Here is a 24,808-nt window from a genome sequence, read left to right as displayed (position 1 = left end):
TTACTGGTCTATCAACTGACGCTACAAGCATTCTTCAAATCCTTCCCCATCTTTCGTTCTTCAGTCCTGACGAAGGGTTCTGCTTCTATGTCTTATGATGCTACCACGTGATATGGGCACATCTTGCTAAAGTAAAAGTGAAAAAAAAACTCGCATTCCTGGCTCCCTTGTTTTCCTTTCAATTAGTTTTTGTGTTTTGGAGTTGCAAAATGTAACGGTGATGACAAGGGAGATTTAAACAAACCCGAGATAAGTACCTACCCGTTGAAGCACAGCAAGGTGTTCGATGTTTTTAAAGTGCATTGAGAAACGGTCGAGTTAAAAAACAGTGCAGCACATACTTCTTCAAAAGGAGACAGAGATGTTTGAGTTAATAAATGAGGCAGAAAACTGACAAATTCATGGGTTTATAAACAGTGAGTACCGGATGATAATAATCATAAATAAATTTTTAAAAAGTAGAAATGGCTGGCTACATCGGAAAGGTAAGCTCATTTAATTACACAGGAGATAACTGGATTTTGTATACTGAATGGATTGAGCTGTATTTTAAAGCAAATGAAATAGCCAATAAGCAGGTACCAGTTTTGCAGAGTCCATTGGATATAAAGGCATTCAGTTTGCTTAGAAGTTTAACTGCTCCAACCAAAAACCACCTGAAATGAACTTTGCTGATATTGTTAAAATAATGCAGGAACATTTGGAACTGAAGCCTGTGTTAATTGCAGAACACTTTAGGTTTCATAAGCAGAATCAAAAGGAAGGGAATCTAGTTCAGCATATGTGGCTGGATTGAAGAGATTTTCTAAGCATTGTTAATTCAGTGATGGGCCTAATGATATACTGAGAGATTGTTTAGTTTGTGGAATCAAAAATGAAGCATAACTCACATTTTAAAGAGCAGTTGAGATTGCTGTATCATTAGAAACCACAAACAGAGGCACAGTTGAGTTACAGTCTAGAATGAAGGTGAGTGTGAACAAAATTGCAGTGTCTAATCAGAAACCTGCCTAGCTGAACAAATTGTGAAACCGTTATGACAGGGGCTCATATACAACAGCCCAATGCAGATTAAAAGGCAAAACTCGTAGAAAATGCAACAAAGTAGGACACATACAAAGAGTATGCTGGGCAGACAAAAATAAATGGCCTGCAAAGGGAAGAGAAAAAGTTTAAAAAGTAAAGTTGTAGTTTCAAAAAGAGTACCAATCTGCATGCTATTAATGAAAATCTGATAATAATGAGTGATACAGGACTGGGTAGTCTTGAGATTTTTTATGTGAAAACTAACAATAGAAAAGCAATATAGCTTACATCAGAAGTGAAAGGCATATTAATTAAAATGGAATTGTACACTGGCTCAGCTGTTTCAGTCATTCCACAAAATGAGTACGAACTATATTTCAAAGATACTGAACTGAAGCCTGCAGATGTCCAAAAATGTACATAGACTGGATAAAAGATAATTCCTGAGGGGATGACATTTTTAACAGTGAAATGCAACAACCAATATGCCACATTGGGCTTGTAAGTGGTTTAAAAACAAGAGGGCTAGCGTTGTGGAGATGTGAGTGACTGAGACAACTGCAACTTGATTGGGGATCTATCCACCATATGCATGCTACACTGAAGACAGAAAAATGGTAGGCCATGTGGGATGGAAGGCTTAGAGTTATCTTTGAGTGGGTTAAAAAGTCAGCAGAACATTTTAGGCTAAAGGCCTTGTACTGTGCTGTACTGCTCAATGTTCTTATTTTAAGAGAGTTACTTTTAGCTTACTGACCAGCAGCCAGAGGGATTGCTAGTAAGTTAATGGGCACATTGCAATATAATGCTGCTGCAGTCATAAGGAAATGGTTTGAAGAAGGGAAAACATGGCAAATCAACATTCTAAGCTATGAAACTTTGGGCTTGATAGAGGTACAAGTAAAGGAAGCAAGCGTATTGTAATATTGATTAAGAAGACCATCAGTATCATAATGAGGAAGGAGGTCATAGAAATCTCTTCAATGGTTCAATACCAGTAGAACTTGGAAAGAAAAAGGTCAATTATTTTGCTGGTGTTGTGCTACAAGATTGAAAAAGGAGATCAACAAGCAGATATATAGACAAATCACAGGGAAGTGTGATAAATAGGTTTTTATAAGAGAGTGGTTGGGAAAATTGGAAATGGTGAACAAAGGAAATGAAATCCTAGATGGACTGTTGAGAGTGGGAAAGAAACACTGGGCTGTCAGTTACCTGAAATTGGAAAATTCAGTGTTGATATCATTAGGTTGTAGGCTAGTAAGTGAATCTGCCTCATCTCATTTACGTCCTTGAATAGTGATGAATGACAGGTACAGGTACAATTGTAGAGAAAAGTGCCAGGGTAACAGAGAAAATGGGTGGGGAATGACGAGTGAACCAGGACTTCAAGGCAAGAGTGATATCGGCACAAAACAGTAAAATTGGGGAGGGGGGCAGATAGAATCCCTTTGCAACTGGCAGAAATGGTGAAGGGTGCTGTAGCAAATGTAGAGGTTTGTGAGGTGAATGATGAGGGACAGGGGATCTCTTATTCAGGAGAATGGGTAAGGGCAACAGCAAACACCTGAGAAGAGAAGGAAATGTGAGTGAGGATTGCATTGAGGTGCAGGGGAAGCCTCATTCCCTGAAGAAGAAGGATGCTTTAGAAGTCCTGGAACAGAAAAGTCCCATGCCCCAGATCCCAGCATTAACGTCTCTAGTGTTACCAATAGAGTGCATGGTGCATTACATTTTTTTGACTGTAAATGAACAAAATCAGCACAGGCACTTAGTGCAGATAATGGACTGTCTTCATTTGATGCTATGTATGGTTACATTAACTAAATCTTCATTTACATTGTGACATTCAAAATTATTGTTCCTACCTTCAAATTCTTCATAGTTTCTAACTTGTTAAGTAAATAGTCTCATTTTCACTCCTGGCCATTTTCAGCATACAGGTGTACCCTGCTTTTCGAAACCTCACTGTTACGAAAGACCTACATTAGTTCCCTGTTTTCGCTAACAGAAGGTGTTTTCACTGTTATGAATAAAGGCAACGTGCGGAAAAAAAGCAGTGCGCACCCTGAGCAGCCACTGTCCCCCGAATTCAGAACGGCATTCTAGCCGGCATTGCTTAAACACGTGCCTGTGAGCATCCATTAGCAAGATGAGTTCTAAGGTATCGGAAAAGCCTGAAAGAACTCGTAAGGGTGTTACTGTTAGCGTAAAACTAGACATAATTAAGCATTTCAATCATGGGGAACGAAGTAAGGACAAAGTGAGTTTGGCTTGTGGAAGTTGACAAAGATGATGTTGAAGAGGTTTTGGCATCCCTTGACCAAGAACTGATAGATGAAGAGCTGATGCAATTGGAAGGAAAGGATAACAATTGAAACCAAATGCAGTAGCGAACGGACCAAAAGTGAAGTCGTCCAGGAACTGAACGTGAAGCAACTGTGTGAGATTTTCGCTGCAATGATAAAGTACGACTTTAATTTTGAAAGGGTACGTAGGTTTAGGGCATATTTGCAGGATGATTTGAGTGCTTACAAAGAACTGTATGGTAGAAAAATGCGCGAGGCTAGCAGTGAAGCATACTGTCGTTTTTCAAGCCTTCCACATCAGCCATAGCAGACGACAAAACTCGGCCTTCGACGTCAAGGCAGGCAGACATAGAAGAAGATGACCTGCCTGCCCTGATTGACGATGAGATGACACCCCAGTGTCCCACCACCCCAACCCCCAGGCCGCGGACAGATACCGATTCGCGGAGAATGCAGCGGTAGCCGGGAGGCACCGAACACATCTTTAAGAAAAAAGCCGAAATAAGCTAATAAATTAGGTGCCGCCCGGCACGTAAATGTCGGCCCAGATCAGAGCTGATTGCCGATTGCGTCGCCTCTGATCTGGGCCGACACTTACGTGCGAGGCAGCAGCTAATTAATTAGCTTGTTTATTTCGGCTTTTTTCTTAAAGATGTGCTGGGTGCCTCCCGGCTACCGCTGGATCACTGCATTCTTCGCGGATTGGTATCGGTTCGCTGCCCGGAGGGTGGGGGCCACTGCACCACCCCAACCTCTGATGACTCAGCCTAACACACCATCGTCAGTGTGCTCGATGTCTTCCGGATTCCTGTAAGTGATACTACACTGTACATACATTATTTCTACTTTATATCGGCTGTGTATTTTTACGGGTTATTTGGTATGATTTGGCAGCTTCATAGCTTAAAGGTTACTGGAGAGCGCTTGCGCCATGTTTCTTCCGAGAGCGCTTGCGTCAGATTTTCGCTACGGAGAACAGTGCAGGCAATGATTGTGGAAAAGTATTTCTACTTTATATAGGCTGTGTGTTTATCATATCATTCCTGCTTTTACTATATGTTACTGTTATTTTAGGTTTCATGTGTTATTTGGCATTTTTCCCATATACAAACGTTTGTAAATAAATGGTAATTGCACCTTCGCTTTACGACCTTCCGGCTTACGAACCGTTTCATAGGAACGCTCTACCTTCGGATGGCGGGGTAAACCTGTATTCAAGCCTGAAAGTTTGAAACCACAGTGACCCAAACAGTTCTGAATTGTCTTACTGATTATTTCTCAGCAATTATCAGTGACAAAAATCACAGCATTTAGAACACAAACATATGCAACTGACACTACTTAAAAACTATTCACTCGAAGCATGGTGTTGTGTCTAACGGCCATACAAGCACGTGACTGAAACTAGTTTAAAAACTTCGGCAACAGTCTCTTGCCTTAATTAAGTGGCATAGTGCCCCAAATAAGCAAAGGGAAGCCTAGCTATTTCCTTGATTGGTTTCTGTTCCTTAGGAGGTGTCCCAAGTAAGCAACTGCCCTGACTAACCAACAGCACTGTGTATGTATGTGTGTACTTATATATAGTCTATATGTATGTGCATGTGTGTTTATCCTTTAATAATTATTTAACTTAAATATTCCAAATCAGTTTGAATTTTATTTTAAAAACAAGGGAAAATCTGCAGATGCTGGAATTCCAAGCAACACACACAAAATACTAGAGGAACTCAGCAGGGCAGGCAGCATTTATGGAAAAAAGTACAGTTGACGTTTCGGGCTGACACCCTTCAGCTGGACTGGAGAAAAAAGAAGAGTAGATTTCAAAGGTGGGGGAGGGGATAGAGAAACAAAAGGTGATAGGTGAAACTGGGAGGGAGAGGGATGAAGTAACGAGCTCGGAAGTTGATTGGTGAAAGAAATACAGGGCTGGAGGAGTCCGATAGTAGAGAACATAAGGCTATGGAAGAAAGAAAAGGGGGAGGAGCACCAGAGGGAGGTGATGAACAGACAAGGTGAGAGAGGGAAAAGGGGATGGAGAATGGTGAAGGAGTTGGAGGCTACCCAGACAGAATATAAAGTGTTGTTCCTCCAACCTGAGTGTCGTCGTCATCGTGGCTAGCCCTCAAGGTTGAGGATGATGGTCTTTGTTCTGAAGAAGTAGCCCACAGAGTGCAGACGCTTGTGCATGTATTTGTTTAACATGTACTTGATGTTGCACTCCAAGAAGTACATGATACTTCACAAGTCAACCAACTGATTCCAATAGCACAGAAACGACGACGATTGGAGCTGATGGATTTGTTGCAGCCTTCATCCGCCTTCACAGCCATTGAGTTCGAAGTAACTTCGTCCACCTGTTCCACCGTTGAGGTCTTGGTTGGATTGTTCTTTGTCAGGGACCTCACCCTCGACCTTACCGCCGTGGGTGACCCTACCTGGAGCATAGCTCCAGGCAGCATTGCTTTCGGTATCACAGGAACACACAAGCTTCTCCACCACGACAAGGTGACAATCCACGGAGAAGAACCTGAGTGTGGCCTCTTTGGGACAGTAGAGGAAGCCATGGATTGACATATGGGAATGGGAAGTGGAATTAAAATGGGTGGCCACTGGGAGATCCTGCTTCTTCTGACGGACAGAGCATAAGTGTTTGGTGAAGCAGTCTCCCAATCTACGTCAGGTCTCACTGATAATACAGGAGGACACATTTGGAGCACCGGACACAGTATATGACCCCAATAGACTCATAGGTGAAGTGTCACCTCACTTGGAAGGACTGTTTGAGTCCCTGAATGGTAGTGAGGTGTAGGGGCAGGTGTGGGTCTTATTGCGCTTGCATGGATAAGTGCCAGGAGGGAGTCAGTTGGGAGGAATAAATGGGCAAGAGAGTCACGTAGGGGGCGATCTTTGCGAAAAGCAGAAAATGATGGCGTTGTAAAGATGTGTTTGGTGGTGGGATCTCATTGGAAATGGCAGAAGTTCTAGAGAATAATGTGCTGGACGCGGAGGCTGGTTGGGTGGTAGGTGAGGACAAGAGGAGCCGTATCCTGGTAGGGTGGCGGAATATTAGGATAAGATCAGATTTATTTAAGTTGGTTTTATTACATTGTACATTTCTTATCAACAAAAAGGGATTTCTCCAGCAGTTACTTCTCCCTCAAAACTGTTGTATTTGAGAGCTGATTCAACAGTCATGAATTGTCATTGGAGTGGAACAAAATAGCGCTTTGCCAGACTAAATAAGTTTTATCCTGTTTATTGTCTTAGTTGATTGAGTAGGAATTTGGGTAAAGAGGGAACCAGCCAATGAACTAACTGACCTCAAGCATACCACTTTGCAGGGCACTGGTTATCAGATTTGTATTGCCGCTGTATTGTCTGTCTTGAGTTCAAGAAAAATCACTATCCCGCTCCCAGAACCTCAGCTAAAATCTTTTTACCACCTTAAATGTCACTGTGACTCATAGACAATAGGAGAGGTGAACATGATGCCAAAATAAACTGATCTCTTCGGCCTGAACAAAATGCATATCCTTCCAATTCCTACATAGTCACGTGTCTATCCAAAGCCTCTTAAATGCCACTGTTGCGCACCAGCAGCAATAGATCACAAATAGGCTTTAATGTTAAAATCACTATATTAGTATCTACTCAAAATATAGAAAATTAAACGAAATAAACAGAAGTTAACAATGTTATGTGTGTGTGTGGCTCCCAAACTGTCAAGCCTGGGACAGTCCTTAAAGACTTAAGATGGCAAACGAGAAAGGTCCAGTAATCCACGGAATAAGTGAGGGGAGAAACTTGTAAATCCACCTTCAAATGTAGCGAAGAGGCGATTACAAAAGATTCCACAGGTTCCACGCTGGGAGAACGAAGTAATAGTCGCCGAAGATCTTATCCGTCGAGTCGTCATGAGATCCACGTAGAAATATCCTCAAAGGTGACAGCCACGGAATATTCCTTTAGCACAAGTGGTTACCACATAGCACACCCAAATCCAGGTAAGGGTTAACAAAAGTGGTTGCCACAGGATACTCCAACAAAATCCACGTATGGATCATACGAAGTGACAGTCACGCATCCAGTGTGCGCTGCGTGCCGTTCATTCACCCAATCCTTTGTGCATGCGAAAGTATCAAACTACACTCATTACTGTAGCAATCCGGAGTCTTCTCGTCTTTCCTCTCTCCCTCTCTCCCTCCCTCCCTGCCTCCCTCCTGAAAGTCCCAGCGGCCTCATCCAGGCATTTTAAAGTGACACCCACAGTAAACAAAACCATGGTTACTTAACACCTCCCACAAAAAGGGAAAATTTTGATCTGTAAGAGCAAACTTTTAACTGCAACCATATAGCATACTACAGACTAATATAACATATTGCAAAAGCATATACAAAATAGTAAATCTCACTCCACTATTAAAAGTACGTTGCAAACTTAACATTTGGAAAGACAGTCGGCAATTATATTATCCCTGCCCTTAATATGAGTTATCATGAGATCATACTCCAGCAAAATCATACTCTAGTTCAACAACCTTCTATTCTTGTTTTTCAACTTACTCAAGAACACCAATGGATTATGATCTGTATAAACCACAAGTGTTTTCTGAGCTGGACAAACATAAACATCAAAATGCTGCAAAGCCAAAATAAGCGATAGTAGTTCCTTCTCGATGGTGGAATATTTTCTTTGCTGCTGATTGAATATCTTTGAAAAGTAAGCCACAGGGTGGTCAACATCATCATAATCATCCCCTTGTAGTAACACTGCTCCTGCAGCTTCATCATTGGCATCTACAGCTATGGAAAATGGCTTTGGAAAGTCAGGTGACCTGAGCACAGGTGGGTGACATAAGATGGCTTTCAATTTATCAAATGCCTCCTGACAAGGCTCTGTCCAAACAAACTTTTCACCTTCTTCAAGAGGTTAGTCAATGGGAGAGCAATGTCAGCAAAGTTCTTACAGAACTTGCGATAATATCCAACCATTCCAGGAATCTTCTAAGAGCTTTTTTACCAGTTGGAATGGGAACCTCAGAAATTGCCTGAACAGGAGCCAACCTGCCTTGACCTACAACATAACCAAGATAGGTCACAGTAGCATGACCAAATTCACTCTTAGCTAAGTTAACTGTAAGATTGGGCTTTGAGAGCCTGTCAAACAGCTTTTCCACTGCAGAGATATGGGCTTCCAAGGTGTCATTCCCCATGACCAAATTACCAATATAGGCATCTGTATGCTTTAACCCTTGAATTGCAGAATAAATCATTCTCTGGAGTGTTCCCGGTGCATTTTTCATTCCAAATGGCAGAATATTGTATTCATAGAACCCAGAGGGTGTTACAAATGCTGAAATTTCTCTACCTCTGTCTGTTAATGGAACACACCAATACCCTTTTAACAGATCAATCTTCCTAAGAAACCTAGCTGTTCCAACCTTGTCTACACAATCATCCACTCTAGGGATGGGGTAAGCATCTGTTTTACAGCATTCACCGTTCTGTAATCAGTGCAAAACCTGATACTACCATCTGGTTTAGGTACTATAACACAAGGTGAGGTCCAATCTGAAGTAGAATGCCTAATAATACGATTTTCTAACATATACACAATCTCTTGTTCAACAAGTCTACATTTTTCAAGATTCATGCGATATGGATGTTGTTTTATAGCTTTGGCATTACTGATATCTACGTCATGTGAGGCTACTGTGGTTCTTTTCAGAACATCAGGGAACAAATCCCTAAATTTCATGATCAACTGCTTCATCTGTTGCCGCTGCTGTGGCTGTAAATGAGCCAATTTCTCATCAAGATTTTCCAAAATAGTCAAGTTTGTAAATCTGGTTGAAATAATGTTTGACTTAAAATAGGCCTCAGATGGATCAGCTAGTAAATTCCCAGAGAGTTCAGACTCATTGTTATTGACAACAACTGTCACAGCTGCTGTTTGTTTCTCATAATACAGCTTAAGCATGTTTAAGTGACAAAGCTGCGTTGGCCTTCGTCCATCTGGTGTTTTGACTACATAATCCACATCATTAACTTTAGACACAACTTCATAGGGACCATGAAATTTTGCTTGCAAAGGGTTTGTTTGCATAGGAAACAAAATAAGGCTTGAATGACCTCATTCTGGCTTGTTATCATACCAAGTCTTCATTCTTTCTTGGGCTGATTTCAAATTTTTCTTTGCTAAGTTGAAAGCCCTTTTCAATCTATCTTTGAATTTTAAAATATAGTCCAACAAATTAATATGCAGGTCATTGTTAATCCACTGCTTTTTTAATAATACCAAAGGTCCTCGGACCTGGTGTCCAAACACAAGGTCAAAGGGGCTAAAGCCTAGGGACTCTTGCACTGACTCCCTACTGCAAATAGAAGCACATGAACTCCCTCATCCCAATCCTTCTCATTTTCAATACAGAATTTCCTAATCATGGTTTTAAGGGTAGAATAAAATCTTTCTAAGGCCCCTTGGGATTCTGGATGGTACGCAGATAACATAATCTGTTTGGCTCCCAGTTTGTAAACAACCTGCTGGAATAATCCTGACATAAAATTACTTCCTTGATCGGACTGGATCTTAGGCCGGGGTCCCCAACCACTTATGCACCGTGGACCGGTTTAATATTGACAATATTCTTGTGGACCGGCCGACCCCGGGGGCGGGGGAGGTGTTCAGTAGGGTTAAACTCAACTCAACTTGTCTCTTACAGTTAGGGTTACCAACTTTCTCACTCCCAAATAAGGGACAAAAGTAGCAGTCAAATACAGGACTCTTGAGATAACCCCGAGGAAGACTACCATGACCATGAAGCCTTGCGCGGGTACCTGTGTGACGTGCGCATGCGCATACGTGCTGATTTTTTTTCCACAAATCGGTTTTGGTTTAATCTTCCTGACTACATTGTACATACATTATTTCTACTTTATATCGGCTGCCTATTTATCATACCATTCCTGCTTTTACTGTATGTTAGTGTTATTTTAGGTTTTGTGTGTTATTTGCTATGATTTGGTAGGTTATCTTTTGGGTCTGGGAACACTGAAGAATTTTTCCCATATAAATTAATGGTAATTGTCTCTGCGCTTTATGGCATTTCGGCACAAAAGGTTTCATAGGAACGCTGTACCTTAGTGGGGGAAATACGGGACAAGGGGGGTCCCATATGGGACAAACCAATTTAGCCCAATATACGGGATGTCCCGGCAAATACAGGACAGTTGGCAACCCTATGTTCAAGTTCAACAGTGCGTGACAGGGAATGAGGGAAGGTGCGGCTGACCTATATTGTTTCCTCGCGGCCTGGTAGCACATGCTTTGCGGCCCGGTGGTTGGGGACCGCTGCTTTAGGCAAACCAAACAGAGTGAAAAACTTTATGAGAGCCTTTGACACAGTTTGAGCTTTTATATTCCTGAGGCGTATTGCTTCTGGGAACCTTGACGCTGTACACATGATGGTTAACAAATTCTGATGGCCAGCTTTAGTCTTGTGCAATGGGCCAACACAATCCACAATAACTTTAGGGGTCACCAAATGCAGGAATAGGCTGTAGAGGGGCCACTGGGGTGGCCTGATTAGGTTTACCCACAACTTGACAAGTCTGGCAAAATGTCGCAACATCTTTCCTCAAACCAGGCCAGGAGAATTGTTTAAAAATCTTATCCACAGTTTTATTCACAACTATATGGCCAGCCAAGGGCATACTATGGGCCAAGGTTAAAATCTCTTCCTGTAGACTTTAGGAACTACCACCTGGTGAACAATTGCCCATTCCTCACTTGCAGGAACATGAGGTGGTCTCCACTTCCTCATTAACACTCCATCCTTGATATAATACCCAACTGGTGCTTTCTGAATCTCATCCCCTGGGAGAGCTTTTTCTCTCAAGGCTGCAACCTCAGGGTCTCTGGTCTGTTCTGCTATAAACTCCTTCCTAGACAGAGACAAATCTTTATAGTCAGACCTAATAAAAGGATCCTGTTCCCATAATGACGGAAGGAAAGTCGCTGACAAGTCATCAAAACCTGAGTCCTGATTTGGGCCATCATGGGTAGCAGAAGCATGCTGCTCAGAACCATCTGCATTGGCAAGCTTCTTGGCCATAGCTCGAGTTACTTTGCAGGATGGATAAACATTAGAGTCCATTTTTGGGTCATCAGTGTTTGGCATAGTAGTCAGCTGCACTGCAGGGACAACTTTACCCCCTGCTAGGTCATTCCCTAACATCAAAGAAACACCTGTCACCGGTAAACTGGGCCGTAGTCCTATCTTAACCGGTCCTGAAACTAACTATGATTTCAAAATTACCTTGTGCAGAGGTACAGAAACAATGTCATCCCCAATGCCTTGAATAAGATTTACCTCACCAATGGCAGTCTCATCACTAAACTCTGGAACATTGTGTAACAAGAGTGACTGAGAATCCCCAGTATCTCTAAGAATTTTCACTGGTACCGGGGATGACCCTTCATTCACTGAAACAAACCCCTCTGACGTAAAAGGAATGAATTCTTTTCTAACTAGGTCAGACATCCCAGCCCCTGACAGAGCTTCATCAGAAGGCCTGGAACCCTGTGGGTCTATAGGTGTTTCAAAGTAGTGAATACAGGCATCTGGAACTACCTCCATTTCCTTCTTCTTCTTTAGGAGGAAACAGTTAGCCGTAACATGACCAGGTTTCTTGCAATAGTGACAAGTAGGACCAGAATGTTCCTCCTTTTACTGCTTCCCTTCATCGTTACCTTTGTCACTAGTCCCAGATTTAATTTCTGGTTTACCCTGACTATTCGTGCTACTCTTTTGGAAGGTTTTACCTGGGGCAAACTTAAGCTTGTGGGATAGAGCAAACTCATTTGCTAACTTAGCAGATTCTTGTAAAGTGGCAGCATCCTTCTCATCCAAATATGTCTTTATGTCATTATGGACATACCTTTTAAATTCTTCAATTAAAACCAAATCTTTCAATTTGTCGAAATCACCACACTGAGTCTAGCTCACAGATTTCCTCAGATTCCTAAACCTTTTCCTATAGGCTTCTGGAACCAGGTCATAAGCTTTAAGCACAGCCTGTTTTACGATCTCATAATTAGCTGCATCGTCAACTGACAGGACAGAATAAGCTTGCTGAGCTTTACTGTTAATTACACTCTGCAACAGGAGAGGCCAGCAGTTCCTTGGCCACTGTAGGCTCTGAGCAACTTTCTCAAAATGCTGAAAATATTTATCAACCTCAGCCTCATCAAATAGAGGAACCAATTTAACTTCCTGACTGGCAACAAACCTATTACTAGAACCAGGAACTTGACTTTCGAGCCTTAACTTCTCTAGCTCAAACCACCCTCATCTTTCATTTTCTCTTTCTGCAGCCTCGTTGTCGTCTTTCTTCAACCTCTAGCTCTAATCTAAGTTTCTCTAACTTTATTTGTTCCAGCTTCAACTGGATCTCAGAGTTAGCTGGTTTACTCTCAGGAAACATTTCTAACACCTCCCCTTCAAACTCCTCAGTAGATACATAGTGCTCAGCTATTCTCCTCGGAATCTCTGCCTTTCTCATAGCCGACTTTACTGCAGTAAGTTCCAGCCTTTCAGCAATGAGCAACAAATCTTCCTTTTTTGCTTCCCCTAATGCCTCAGAGGTTCATGATGTCAGAAATGCATCAATATCCATTGCTGCTGGTTTCCACACACAAGTCAATCAAAAAGGAAGGAACCAATCAGATCGATAATCGATCAACAAGCTCCAATTTTGTTCAAAATCCCGAACGAGCCCCCAATTTATGTTACGTCCCAGCAGTAATAGACCACAAATTGAGTCAGACTTTAATGTTAAAACCACTATATTTATTAGTATCTACTCAAAATATAGAAAACTAAACAAAATAAACAGAAGTTAACAATGTTATGTGTGTGTGTGGCTCCTAAACTGTCAAGCTTAGGAACAGTCCTTAAAGTCTTAAGATGGCAAACTAGAAAGGTCCAGTAATCCACGAAATAAGTGAAGGGAGAAACTTGTAAATCCACATTCAAATGTAGAGAGGAAGTGATTACGAAAGATTCCACGAGTTCCACACTGGGAGAACGAAGTAACAGTCGCCAAAGATCTTATCCGCCGAGTCGTCACGAAATCCACGTAGAAATATCCCCAAAGGTGACAGCCACAGAATATTCCTTTAGCACAAGTGGTTACCACATAGCACGCCCGAATCCAGGTAGGGGTTAACAGAAGTGGTGCCACAGGATACACTAACAAAATCCACGTATGGATCATACGAAGTGACAGTCACACATCCATTATGCAGTGTGTGCCGCTCATTCACCCAATCCTTTGGGCATGTGAAAGTATCAAACTACACCCATTACTGTAGCAATCCGGAGTCTTCTCTCTCTCTTTCTCTCCCTCTCCCTTCCTCTCTCCCCCTCCCCCCCTCCCTCCCTCCCTTCCTCCTGAAAGTCCCAGCGGCCTCATCCAGGCATTTTAAAGTGACACCCACAGTAAACAAAACCATGGTCACGTAACATCACTATCATATCTGCTTTTCCCACAACCCCTGCCAGATCATTCCAGGCATCTACCACTTCCTGTGTGCAAAAAAAGAACACAACTTGTCCCACATATCTCCTTTAAAATTTCCTTTCCCCCTCTCATCTTAAATATATGTCCTCTAGTACTTGATATCTCTCCCTGGGAAAATGATTCTGAATATTTACCCTATTGATGTCACTCATAAGACTCATGTGATGTCTTTTCCCTAAAATTCTAGATGCTGCTGTTGTTTCGTAGCACATTACATACCTTTTGTATTTTCTGCTTTGAAATCCTGGAGCAGGGTTATTGCACTCCCCACAGCAGAAGCACCTATGAGGCCAAAGCCATTTCCTGTTAGTTTTGATACTGTTGGCAAACCTAGACACTTCCATGGCAGTGCTTCTTCCTGTCCCTGAATGATCATTGCATGAAAATTCAAGTAATCGTCCTTTGTCCTCATTTTGTCATTGTCTATACAGTCGGTCTCGGTAATATCCACTGAAGGACTGGATGAGGATCATTGTATACATTAACAATGAGTTTAATTTTTCTATTTCCTCCTTTGATTCTATGAATCCTGTTATTTTCACTGTTTGATACCTGGTTGTAGGAAAATATTTCATCAATGTTTTAGCCCTTTATCATATCCTCAGTATTCTGAAGACCATTATAGTAAATAGGTTATTTCCGATGTTATTTGATATGTAGGAAAACCGACAGCTATCACGTGCACTGCAAACAGGAATGAACAACAAGCAATTAAATGTCCATTCGAATTTTACTTGGTATTATTGACGGAGGGACAAATATTGACCAGAGAACCTTTTTGAGAACCTCTGCAGAATAGTTACTTGAACAAGTAAGTAGGGATCTTGATTGTAATTTCACACCATGTAATAGCACTACCCCGGTACTGCACTGTCTGGGTAAGCTGAAGAAGTCAAAGCAGTCTGTTTTCTTTAGCTATTGTCAATAATTTTGTGCATCTCTAACTCTCATTTAGTTCTTCACTTGCTACCTTTCAACAAATCTGTATGAATCCAAAATTTTTGAGCACTAGTTGTTTTTATCCTATATCAGGGTTTCTCAGCTGGGGTTCTGCAGAACTCTAGGGTTCCACGTATGATTTTTAAAAAAATATCATTTTTTGAACTTAACACGATGCATGATGCTGGTGCTCGCGGTGCTGGGTAGTGACGGAGCAGCCCTGTTAGCAATCTTGTTAGATGTCTCTTAGCCCAGTATGCTAGTGTGCCGTACTGTGTTTATTTGGTTGAGTACATTTTCAGTTTTTGATGTGAGAAAGCGGAGGCCATTGGTAATTGGGGAGTATTGTATTGCACGGAATGGAGGAAGGTAGACTGATGAGGAGCATAAAGTGCATTTTCCGAGCATTGAATGGATTCACCCAACTTGGGCTGTTACGTCAGCCTGTTACTTCCGAATTACCTCCCCCAACTTCCCCTTATACGGCACAAACTGACTTAAGGGAGCGAACAATCTCTATCAGTGTAGTAGAAAATTGGAGGGAAATTTTCATTCTAAAGAAGGAATTTTTACATGCTGTGACTCGGCTGCTGGCCTGCCACTCTGCTGTTGCTGTAAACATTACAAAAGGGGGATTGTGTAAGTTAGAAGTGAATTGTATTGTGAAGTTTTCATATTTTATCCATTTTTCTCATTTAAACAACATTGAAAAACCAAGCACAGATTTCACAGGCTAGGCCTATATTTGAGCCTGATCATGTCACTTAGTAAGAAAATGTTTTTTCAAGGTCTTGTATAAAATTGTGCCTTAGGCCAAATTTTTATTCATATTGCCTTGGCTTATGGTTTTTTGTAACTTTGCTATTCAACACTGTCAATAAATTTTCATGTTGTAAATAACATTAATTAAAATTAATTTACAACCTTTACTTAAATTAAATCTACCAAGCCTACCTTTAGAAAAATTAAATCCTATTTTAGCTTAAGCCAGTTATTTAACAGAAATTTATTATGTTTGCCTTATGAGTTTTTAAAATTTATGAAAGGGAAAGAAAGAGATTATTGTCAAGAAAGGTAAGCTAAGCTTAACTACCTGTTTTTTTTAATGGTTGGCTAAAATTTCATTCTCTACTCAAAACACCATTGACTAATTTTGGATTATTACATGTACAATTTACTGGGCATGCTAATGAACTGTGAGCTGTAGATATAATAATTTTATGAGACGTGAAAATTATTATAAGGGTTCCTCCAGGGCAAAAAGGTTGATAAAGGCTGTCCTACATCGACACTTCTAAATAATTTCACTTTTGACCTCCTTTAACTCTACTTACACAACTTGTGTTTCTTCCAGGAGCCTAGTATAGTTTTTCTTACCAGAGGCTATTCTAATATTCTATAAGCCAATCTTTATAAACTCTGTAAGTGCTCACTTGAAATTCCAATTGTTGCAGACCACAGACCAAGCCAGAATCCTTGATGATGTAATGCAATTTGACTTAAATTGTAACTGCCACATTAAGGGAATTATAAAGTCAGCCTACTACCATCTTAGAAATATAGCAAGTTGAAAGGCTTATGTCTCAGTAAGATCTAGAAAAACTCATCCATGCATATATTTTTAGTAGGCTTGAGTACTTGTAATGTAATGTTTTCAAGGGTTTCTGTAAAAAAGAACAACCCTCAGCTGCAACTCATTCAGAACTGCTAGAGTCCTCACTAAGACCAAGAAATTAGAATGTATCACTCCAGTTCTCAGATTGCTATACTGACTTCCTGTCCATCAGGAAGCCAGTGTAGCGATCTGAGAACTGGAGTGATATATTACTGCCGGTTTACAAAACACTGAACATTTAACTTTCTAATTCTAATATTCACTTGGAGAAAAATACTCATGTATGGAAAATGGGCATATTGAAATGCCAAAATCATTATTGCTGATTATTGATTCATCTTGAAAATTGAGCAGCCATCTTGAGCTTCTACAGTCCTAATAAAGATACTCTCACACTGCTACTGGGTAGGAAATGTGAGGCTTTATATCCAGCAACAATGAAGGATCAGTAATGTAATTCTACAACAGGTGTGTGTTTTAGAGATCTTGCAAGTGTAGCGTTCCCATTTGCCTATGGCCCTTGCCGTTTTTAGATTTAGGAAATTGTGTGGGTAGCCCTAGAGACTATGGTGCATTTTGTAGGTGCTCTAATTGCATCTGCAGTCCGCCGCTGAAGGAATGGTTGAATGCTTTGGGTGGTAGAGTACCAGTCAGATGGTTTGATTTATTCTGGATTGGAGTATAAGACTCTCCCTTGCAGATAGATATGCCTTATAGTTGCTATGTACAAGAGCATTGTCTGGTTCATGAATGCAGTATCTGATTTGAAAATTCTCCAGTCTCTATCGTAATTCATTATTGTTTCTGTTTCTGCACATACAAAGTTTATGTTGGGAGTCAATATGAAACGAATTACTTTCTGTGATGAATATGTCAATACTTCTAAAAAAGATGATAATTTGGTTAAAATGTATTATAAATAATGTAACAAGAAAGATGTGTTTTAATAGAAATAGTCCTATGCACATGGATTGGAAGATGAAAAGTCATGTTTCTTAGTGTACTTGACAGATAGTTGTGAGGTAAATATTTTATGTCAGCCCTACATATGAATTAAGTAAATTTTGTGGATCAACTGTTGTTCTGCCCTAGACTTCAGAAAGAGTATGAAAATGCAATATTAGGGTTTCTGTAAAGTGTAATATAGATGATGCAAAGAAAATTAATAGTCATTCCTGCATTCATTCTGCTGATACGTAACTGCACTCAAATTTCCTGTGAATCCCAAGGCATGAAATTTTGCTTGGCCTAAGAGAAAGGCGAAAGTGCAAAATATCTTTTTAGCATCTAATTTAAAATGTTATATTTGATAATCATATGTATGAATCTTCATCTGACAAGTATCTAGAATTTTCAATATAAAAATAGTTCAAGGAAACATACAGTACGTATATCAAAGAGCATACTGCTGTTGAAATAAAACAGAGCTGGAAGCGGTCAGCACGTTGGAAGCTTCTATGGAGAGACAAACATAGTATTGATGTTTCAGGCTGACTTTTCTAACCTAAAAATTTAGAGATAAAATTAGTTTTAAGAGCAAGAATCGCAGGAAGAGAAAGAGAAGGAGGATTGGCAGGTAGGTAGAATTATATGGAAAAAGTGATGGAGCTGGGCAAAATAGAGCTGTAAAGGTTGTAGCAAATAACAAAACTGAAGTTTGGAGGAGGTGTAACAAGGATGATGAAAATATAGGAAGGTACTTGCAAAGTGAGTGAAAGAAACAGGCTGTGAATGCTGGAAGTATAGTTTACAAAGACTGGCATTGTTGATTAACTGAAATCGTAGAAGTCTGTACTGAATTGTCCTTTTTTTTTGTTTTGGTTCTAAAATGTTGTTATCCTGCCTGCCTTTGGACCCTCCAATGTAGAGGAGAACAATACTGACAACAACAATATTGTGTGTTCTGACAAGTAAATCAGCAAATTATTTGTGTTCTTTTATTGTGGGAAGATTAGGGATAATACGTCATGGAAGGGGAATGATCCTTTGGACTGTAGTGAATGATGTATCCTTTTATAGAGGATTATCTATTTAATGCATGAACAATGGGTTGCAAGAAGAGCCTATGTCCCTATTGGGATGGAGAAAGAGAATAAGAGCAGAAGTTTGGGAAATGGAATCCTTGCTTTTAAAGGCTTCATAAGTTGTGGAGGGATACCTACTGTTGGAGAAAAAGAAAGAGGTATTGCAAAATGATGTGGAATCTGTCATCATTGGAATGGATGCAACAAAGTCAAAGACTCTGGAGAAAGGAATGGAATGGCCCTTCTGTCCATGCTTACTGTCAACCACCCGTTTACACTAATCCTGTTCCTCATTTTCTTCATTTTCCTATCAATTCCTCTCAGATTCTTCCACTCACCTCCACACAAGAGGCAAATTACAGTTATTAATCTACCTGTCGGCATGTCTAGGGGAAATGGAAGTTAACCAGAATGCTCACAGGAAACTTGTATGGTCATTAGGTAACAGGTACTGCTCAACCCACAGAGTCCCTCTACTATATTGGTTGTCGCTGCATATTCTAGCACCTTCCATCTCTTGTGTCTTTACGGTAACCAGGAGAATGTGCGAACTCCACAGAGACAGCATCCGAGATCAGGACTGAGCCCAGCTCCAAGGGAAAATGAGGCAGTGGCTGTACTAGCTATGCCCTGTGCCATCTGCTTCTTCTGCTTCAATTTTAAGGCTGTTTTCCTGCAACTAGTCTGAGGAACAAAAACATGTTTTTCCATTTCCTAGTCAACAGCGGATCCTGTCCATCCATGTTTGTTTTCCCTTGGCTCCCATCTTCTCTTGCTTATTCCAGTAGGGCGTGCATTTGAAACTAAATATTGTATTATTTTGGGTATTCGTCTATATTTAATTCAAGTTAAGCACTTATTACCACCCAGAATCTTTGATTTGCAGAATTTCACCTACATTGATGACTTTAGTCCCAGTAGCACAAGTTCTGCTGACTTGAGTGGATTTGTTGCAGAACCAAATTCTACAGGGCGCTCACACATATTGGCACTCTCCTCTGATGAAGTAAGTAAATTGTGAAAAGAAGTGAAATTGAAATACTTGGGTCTGCTTTTATTATGTCTTTTGTAAGAACTAATATTAACAGGCATTTTTAATGTAGAGGTGTTTTTTTCCCCTAATGTACTAATGAAAAGTTGATCATGTTCAGTAGAGACTCAAATATATGCTTTTAATGATACTGAGTGATTGTCTTTGAATATGCTTCCAATCCTGTCATGAAATTTGCCATCATTATCTCACGATCAGGTGATCATGAAACTATCAATATGTAATAGGCATTCAGAAACAATGAAGTACTATTCTTCCAAAAGCTTACTCAAGGGCCTAATTGTCCTATGATAAGGTGAACTGAATAGAATTATGTGAATAAAGGTGAAAGTAGTTTTATATATTTTGTGGGATTTTTTTTGCTGTATGTAAAATCAAAGTTTTGAAGGAGCTGTATAAAACTGAACTTCTGATTGAGGAACTGAATGGTACCTGAGATTACAAGATCGTACCTTCCCTTGTAGAATTAAGTTTGATTCTAGGTAGGATGATTCAATAACAATGTTTGTGGTCTAATAATTCTTCATGTTCTCTATTCCACCGAATTGTGTCAAATGTTTCAAAACACCACTAAATTGGTTGCAGAGCATGACTGGTGTGTGAAATGGAAATGTTCACACTGGTGCAGGTACTAAATCTTTCTGAAATTTAATAATTTATACAATTTTAACTCAATGTGTAAAGGGAGAGGAATTGATTAAATTTGGTAGGATAGGAAATATTTCTGCTACCACAGGGTGGAAGGAATTGCTGGTTGTGCAGGTAAACAGCTCATAACTGGCTTTGTCTCCAGTTTAAATATGCTAATGAGACTGTATGCCTCTTATTCTATTAATTTATATTTGTTGGACAAATTTCCTATCAAAGGTAGCTTTCCATTTTAAGCTGAAACTTGTAGGAAGTTAATCTGTTCCACTCTTTGTGGTCCAATTCACTTTATGTATACTGCTATCTCCAAGGCCTCTAATCCAAAATCTTCCCTAATCTGAAGCTCTACTCTTCCACACTCTAAAGACTCCCACCCTAGGCATTCATCTCCTACCATTGGAGCATCATGGATACAAAGTGTAATATTTACAAAGTTATTCACATAAGCTACTTCGAAAGCATGTCTCAAATCTTAAAACTCCATCGCCAAGAAGCATGAGTGCCCAGGTTCATAGGAACACCATTACCTGCAGGTTCCACTCCAAACTGAATAACATCATGACTTAGAAATATATTGCTGTTCCTTCACCATCGCCGGTGTAAATCCTGGAACACCCCAGCGGTATTGTGGGAATATCTTCACAAGAAGGTCTGTATCAGTGCAAGAAGGTAGCTCACTACTATCACCTTCTCAAAGGAAGTTAAGGAGGTGCAGTCAATGTTGGCCTCGACAGCAAAAGTACCCTGTCAAACAAAAAGTGAATAAATAAGAACAAGGCTTCATCATCAACCCTCACTGCACAATCTGAAGGTATCGTCCCACCCAAATTCTTCGTAAATGCACTAATTCTACACCTCACCATCCTTATCTCTGTCCCTCTGGTAGTCCCTGCCTGGTATCTGGTCTTTCAAAATGCTAGTTGAGGAACAGAGAACAAAAATACAAATAAGCAATTGACTGATGCTTTGGATTACAACATTGTATTTCCATTATTAAGCCTGAAAAAACTCTTGGCCTACTTTTTCTGTTAGCACTTCTTTTTATGTCAGCAATCTTGACCTGCTGCCATAAAAAGAAGGTAACATTAAATTGAACAAAACCTCTATTTTACATCAAGTATTCTGAATTTCACAGGGGCCTTTATTTTTCATTTAGTCTCTACTGTTCTCAACCTGGGTCTACTGGTATAAGACATGATAAAGTCCCAATTGTGTAGTGACTTTAGTTGTACGTATATAATCTGATATTGCACAATTTTGTTTGTGTCCATTGAAACTGAAATGGACCACTGGAATAATACAGAGTAACTCATGGGTTTGATCTATTTATTATCTCATACTTCAGGGATAACAACGTTGACAGCTATCACATTATGCAATTTCTTAAATAAATTCCACATCCTGGATATATTTGAGAATCCAGTCCTATTACAGGGTTTGGAATAATGGAATGAAGCCAGGTGAAGTAATCTGAGCAGCAGCAAAATAAGCTTTTAGTGAAAAAGTACTTTTCTATAACTGCAACATATTGTTCATTTCATTGCATTCAAAAAGTACATTGAGCATTATTTGGGAAATAAATTTTGTTAATATTTCTTTGCATTATTTTTTATGTTCTGAAATATTTTTTCTTCATTTCTCTTGTTGCTAACTTGGCAGAGCCTGGATATGATAGATGATAAGGTGAGATGCTTAAAATCAAGTTTAGCATGTTTTATTTTAATTTTACCATCTCATCATTAACTTTATGCACAGAATCTAATATGTAACACACTTTTAAGATGTAATCTCATAATCAAAAATTATACCTGAACAGTAGCTCCTGTGATTTTACTGTTAGGATTCTGCATTAAAAAAGATCTAGAATTATAAATTGTGATTCAATTGATAGTTTGCAATTTTATAATATGCTTTGTTTTGAAACCCAATTCCTAAAATTCCTAGCATTTTGAAGTTTTCAAAATCTACAATACAAATAATAAATAGATTTGTAATATTTTGTCAATTTACAGTAAAGTACTGTATAATTAGCTGTCACATTGAATAGATTTTGATCATAACAGTGCAGAAACAGCACCAATAATTCATTATGCTTACCCACTAAATTTTCTGGGATTTTTTGCACTTTTCCCATTAATATAAGGGAGCAGCACTAACTAGTTGCATTGTTGACTCTTATGAAATTTGATCTGGAATAGATAATTCAGGTACAGAGAGAAAATTAAATCTGAAATTTAGAATTGAAAACAAATATTTTTTAATGAAAAATTAATTTTTAAATATCTATTAAAGTCCAAAAGCAAAGACCACAGTTGTAGATATTTGTTATTAACTAATATAAGTGCATCATTAAACATTTAGAGTTTCTTTTTCATTCCATTGATTTTTCCTGGTACATTTCAGTGTATAGTTTTCATGTGTAAGTACAGTACTTCATTGCCATGTTTACCTTTGAACGATTACGCTTGAAGAACTTTTGGGAAAGTTAGGCAACTTGGACAGCAACAAGTTGATTCATACTTCTAACTGCGTGTTTAGTTACCTGATAGTACTACCTGGTTTAAATATTAATAAAGGAGAGCTTTTTACCTTTGTGTCAAAACAAGATCTAGCCCAATGCATTTTGTGATAAAGCTGAGGTACTCATTGTATTAAGCACATGGATATATTGGCAAAGTCCGCTACCTATTACATCACAAATTTATCGATAGGAAAATAACAAGTGGAGGAACATTCTGGCAGTAAAAGTTATCGTGGTGATGAAAATGAATCAAAAATAATAAAAGCAGACAATGACATTATTTTTGGCTATTAGAATTGGAAGTGAGTGATTTTGGGGGTTGTGGCCCTCCTGCAAATCATGGCTTTTGAAAAAAGAGAAACATCAGGACAGATTAAGAAAACATTGAGATGACAGGGGATTTTTGTGCCTTTATTTTAGCTCTCCCTTTTCTTCTTACACATCTGTTCTCTGGATTGGTTTTGTCAAGGTAGAAAAACATAAACTGAAGGCTTGTGGTAGAGTTAAGTGGTTGTTGAAAGTGCACAATATCCTGCAAATATGTTCTACAGCCTTATACAAGCATCAGCATGTATTATCTGAACTTCTGTCAAAAAGGTTCCAGGTGATACAATTGCCTTTGAAAGAAGAGCAAAAAAAATGTTAAGATGTTGAAATGAAGACAGTTTTTGCTGTAGCCTTAGGTTTAATGATATTGGTAGCAGCACAATCACAATGATGAATTTTTGTTTTTACCTTGAAAGATCCTTGATGAAGGACAGTCGCCCAAACACAATCAATGGAAAACTTGTGCTGTTTTGGACTGGAGCACTCATCAGGTTTCTCACTGGCTTATGGGACTCAACATGGAGCAATATGTTCCACAATTTATTGCCAAGAGCATTGACGGAGCTCAGTTGCTCCAGTTGGATGGAACCAAATTGAAGGTTAGTAATTTCTCTAAAAATAAGATTTACTATTTTTTAGTTCAATGTGAATTTAAATTTCATAGATGAACTATTAGAATTGGATTCTTATATAATGCCAATACTAGACATAAAAATGCTCACAGTCAAGAAATGTAGCCCATAAATAAAATGTGACTATGATGAAAGTAATTAAATTACAGGAAAAAGATTCATTTTGTTTTTCCTTAGTTGTTTCACTAATTTGGACTTGATTGTCCAAATGTGCTAGAATATTTCTGCTGTTTCTAAGATCGGGAGCCAAGCTATGATTGATAAATTGTCAATACCTATTTAATACTGTATATATTTTAAAAGTTATGGTGCTAGTCAATCTGTTCCAAAATTGTTACAACACTGACGTCTACATGGCAATGGAAAATTGTATACGTGATTGTCCTGATGAAGGGTCTTGGCCATAAAACGTCAACTATTTATTCCCCTCAACAGATGTTGCCTTACCTGCTGAGTTCCTCTAGCACTTTGTGTATGTTGCTCAAGATTCTCAGCATCTGCATTACCTCTTGCATTTACGCTTGTACAGGTGATACCCTTTTCATAAAATTCAGGAAAATTGTATTCTTAGCAATTACCAAACTATATCAGGCTACCCTTAACAATCAAAACATAATTGAAGGCATTATCAACTGTTTTATTAAGCAAATTTGTTTACCAATAGTGGGTTCTGCTCTCAATATAACCTTGGTCCAAATATGGTCAAATGAGCTGAATTCCAGAAATAGGCTAACTTACCATCAAGGAAGCATCAAAAAGCCCTATAAATTCGTGATGTCAGGAGAACATGTTCCAGTGGCTGGAGTAAGCAAAGAAAACAGGACAACAGAAGCTAGAAATAGCCACCTACCCTTGAAGCCAACCTCACCATTCAAATTTACCCCATCCTCATCTCTTCTGTGCCAGATCCCAATAGCGTTCAATTCACCAAGCTTTTAAAAATTTAATCTACCTCCGCTTTCAATCCTTATATTTAGCTATGGGTCCGCAGTTCACTTTGATAGACAATTTCAAAGATTCAGTGCCATCTGTAAGTAAATATTTCAATGAATTTCAATGCATGGCAAATAGCTAATGTTGTTCCATTATTCAAAAAGGGAACCAGAGAAAATCCTGGAAAAAAAAAGACTGA

At 39.3% G+C, this 24,808-nt stretch overlaps 1 protein-coding gene across 3 annotated transcripts in view; it reads left to right on the top strand.

Moving 5' to 3' along the window:
• Positions 1-24,808, top strand: part of ppp1r9a (protein phosphatase 1, regulatory subunit 9A) — a 262,073-nt gene that overhangs the window by 223,435 nt on the left and 13,830 nt on the right. Inside the window, exons 17-19 of one of the 3 annotated variants that reach the window (XM_063043818.1) lie at positions 19,384-19,503; positions 21,856-21,879; positions 23,461-23,643. In XM_063043818.1, coding sequence (XP_062899888.1) covers positions 19,384-19,503; positions 21,856-21,879; positions 23,461-23,643 — 327 coding nt within the window. The remainder of the gene's footprint in view (positions 1-19,383; positions 19,504-21,855; positions 21,880-23,460; positions 23,644-24,808) is intronic. The other 2 variants (XM_063043819.1, XM_063043820.1) reach the window with 2 other exon arrangements.

Source organism: Mobula hypostoma, chromosome 3 (genome assembly GCF_963921235.1).
Source record: "Mobula hypostoma chromosome 3, sMobHyp1.1, whole genome shotgun sequence".
Taxonomy (NCBI): domain Eukaryota; kingdom Metazoa; phylum Chordata; class Chondrichthyes; order Myliobatiformes; family Myliobatidae; genus Mobula; species Mobula hypostoma.
This window is presented reverse-complemented; position numbering and strand designations above follow the sequence as displayed.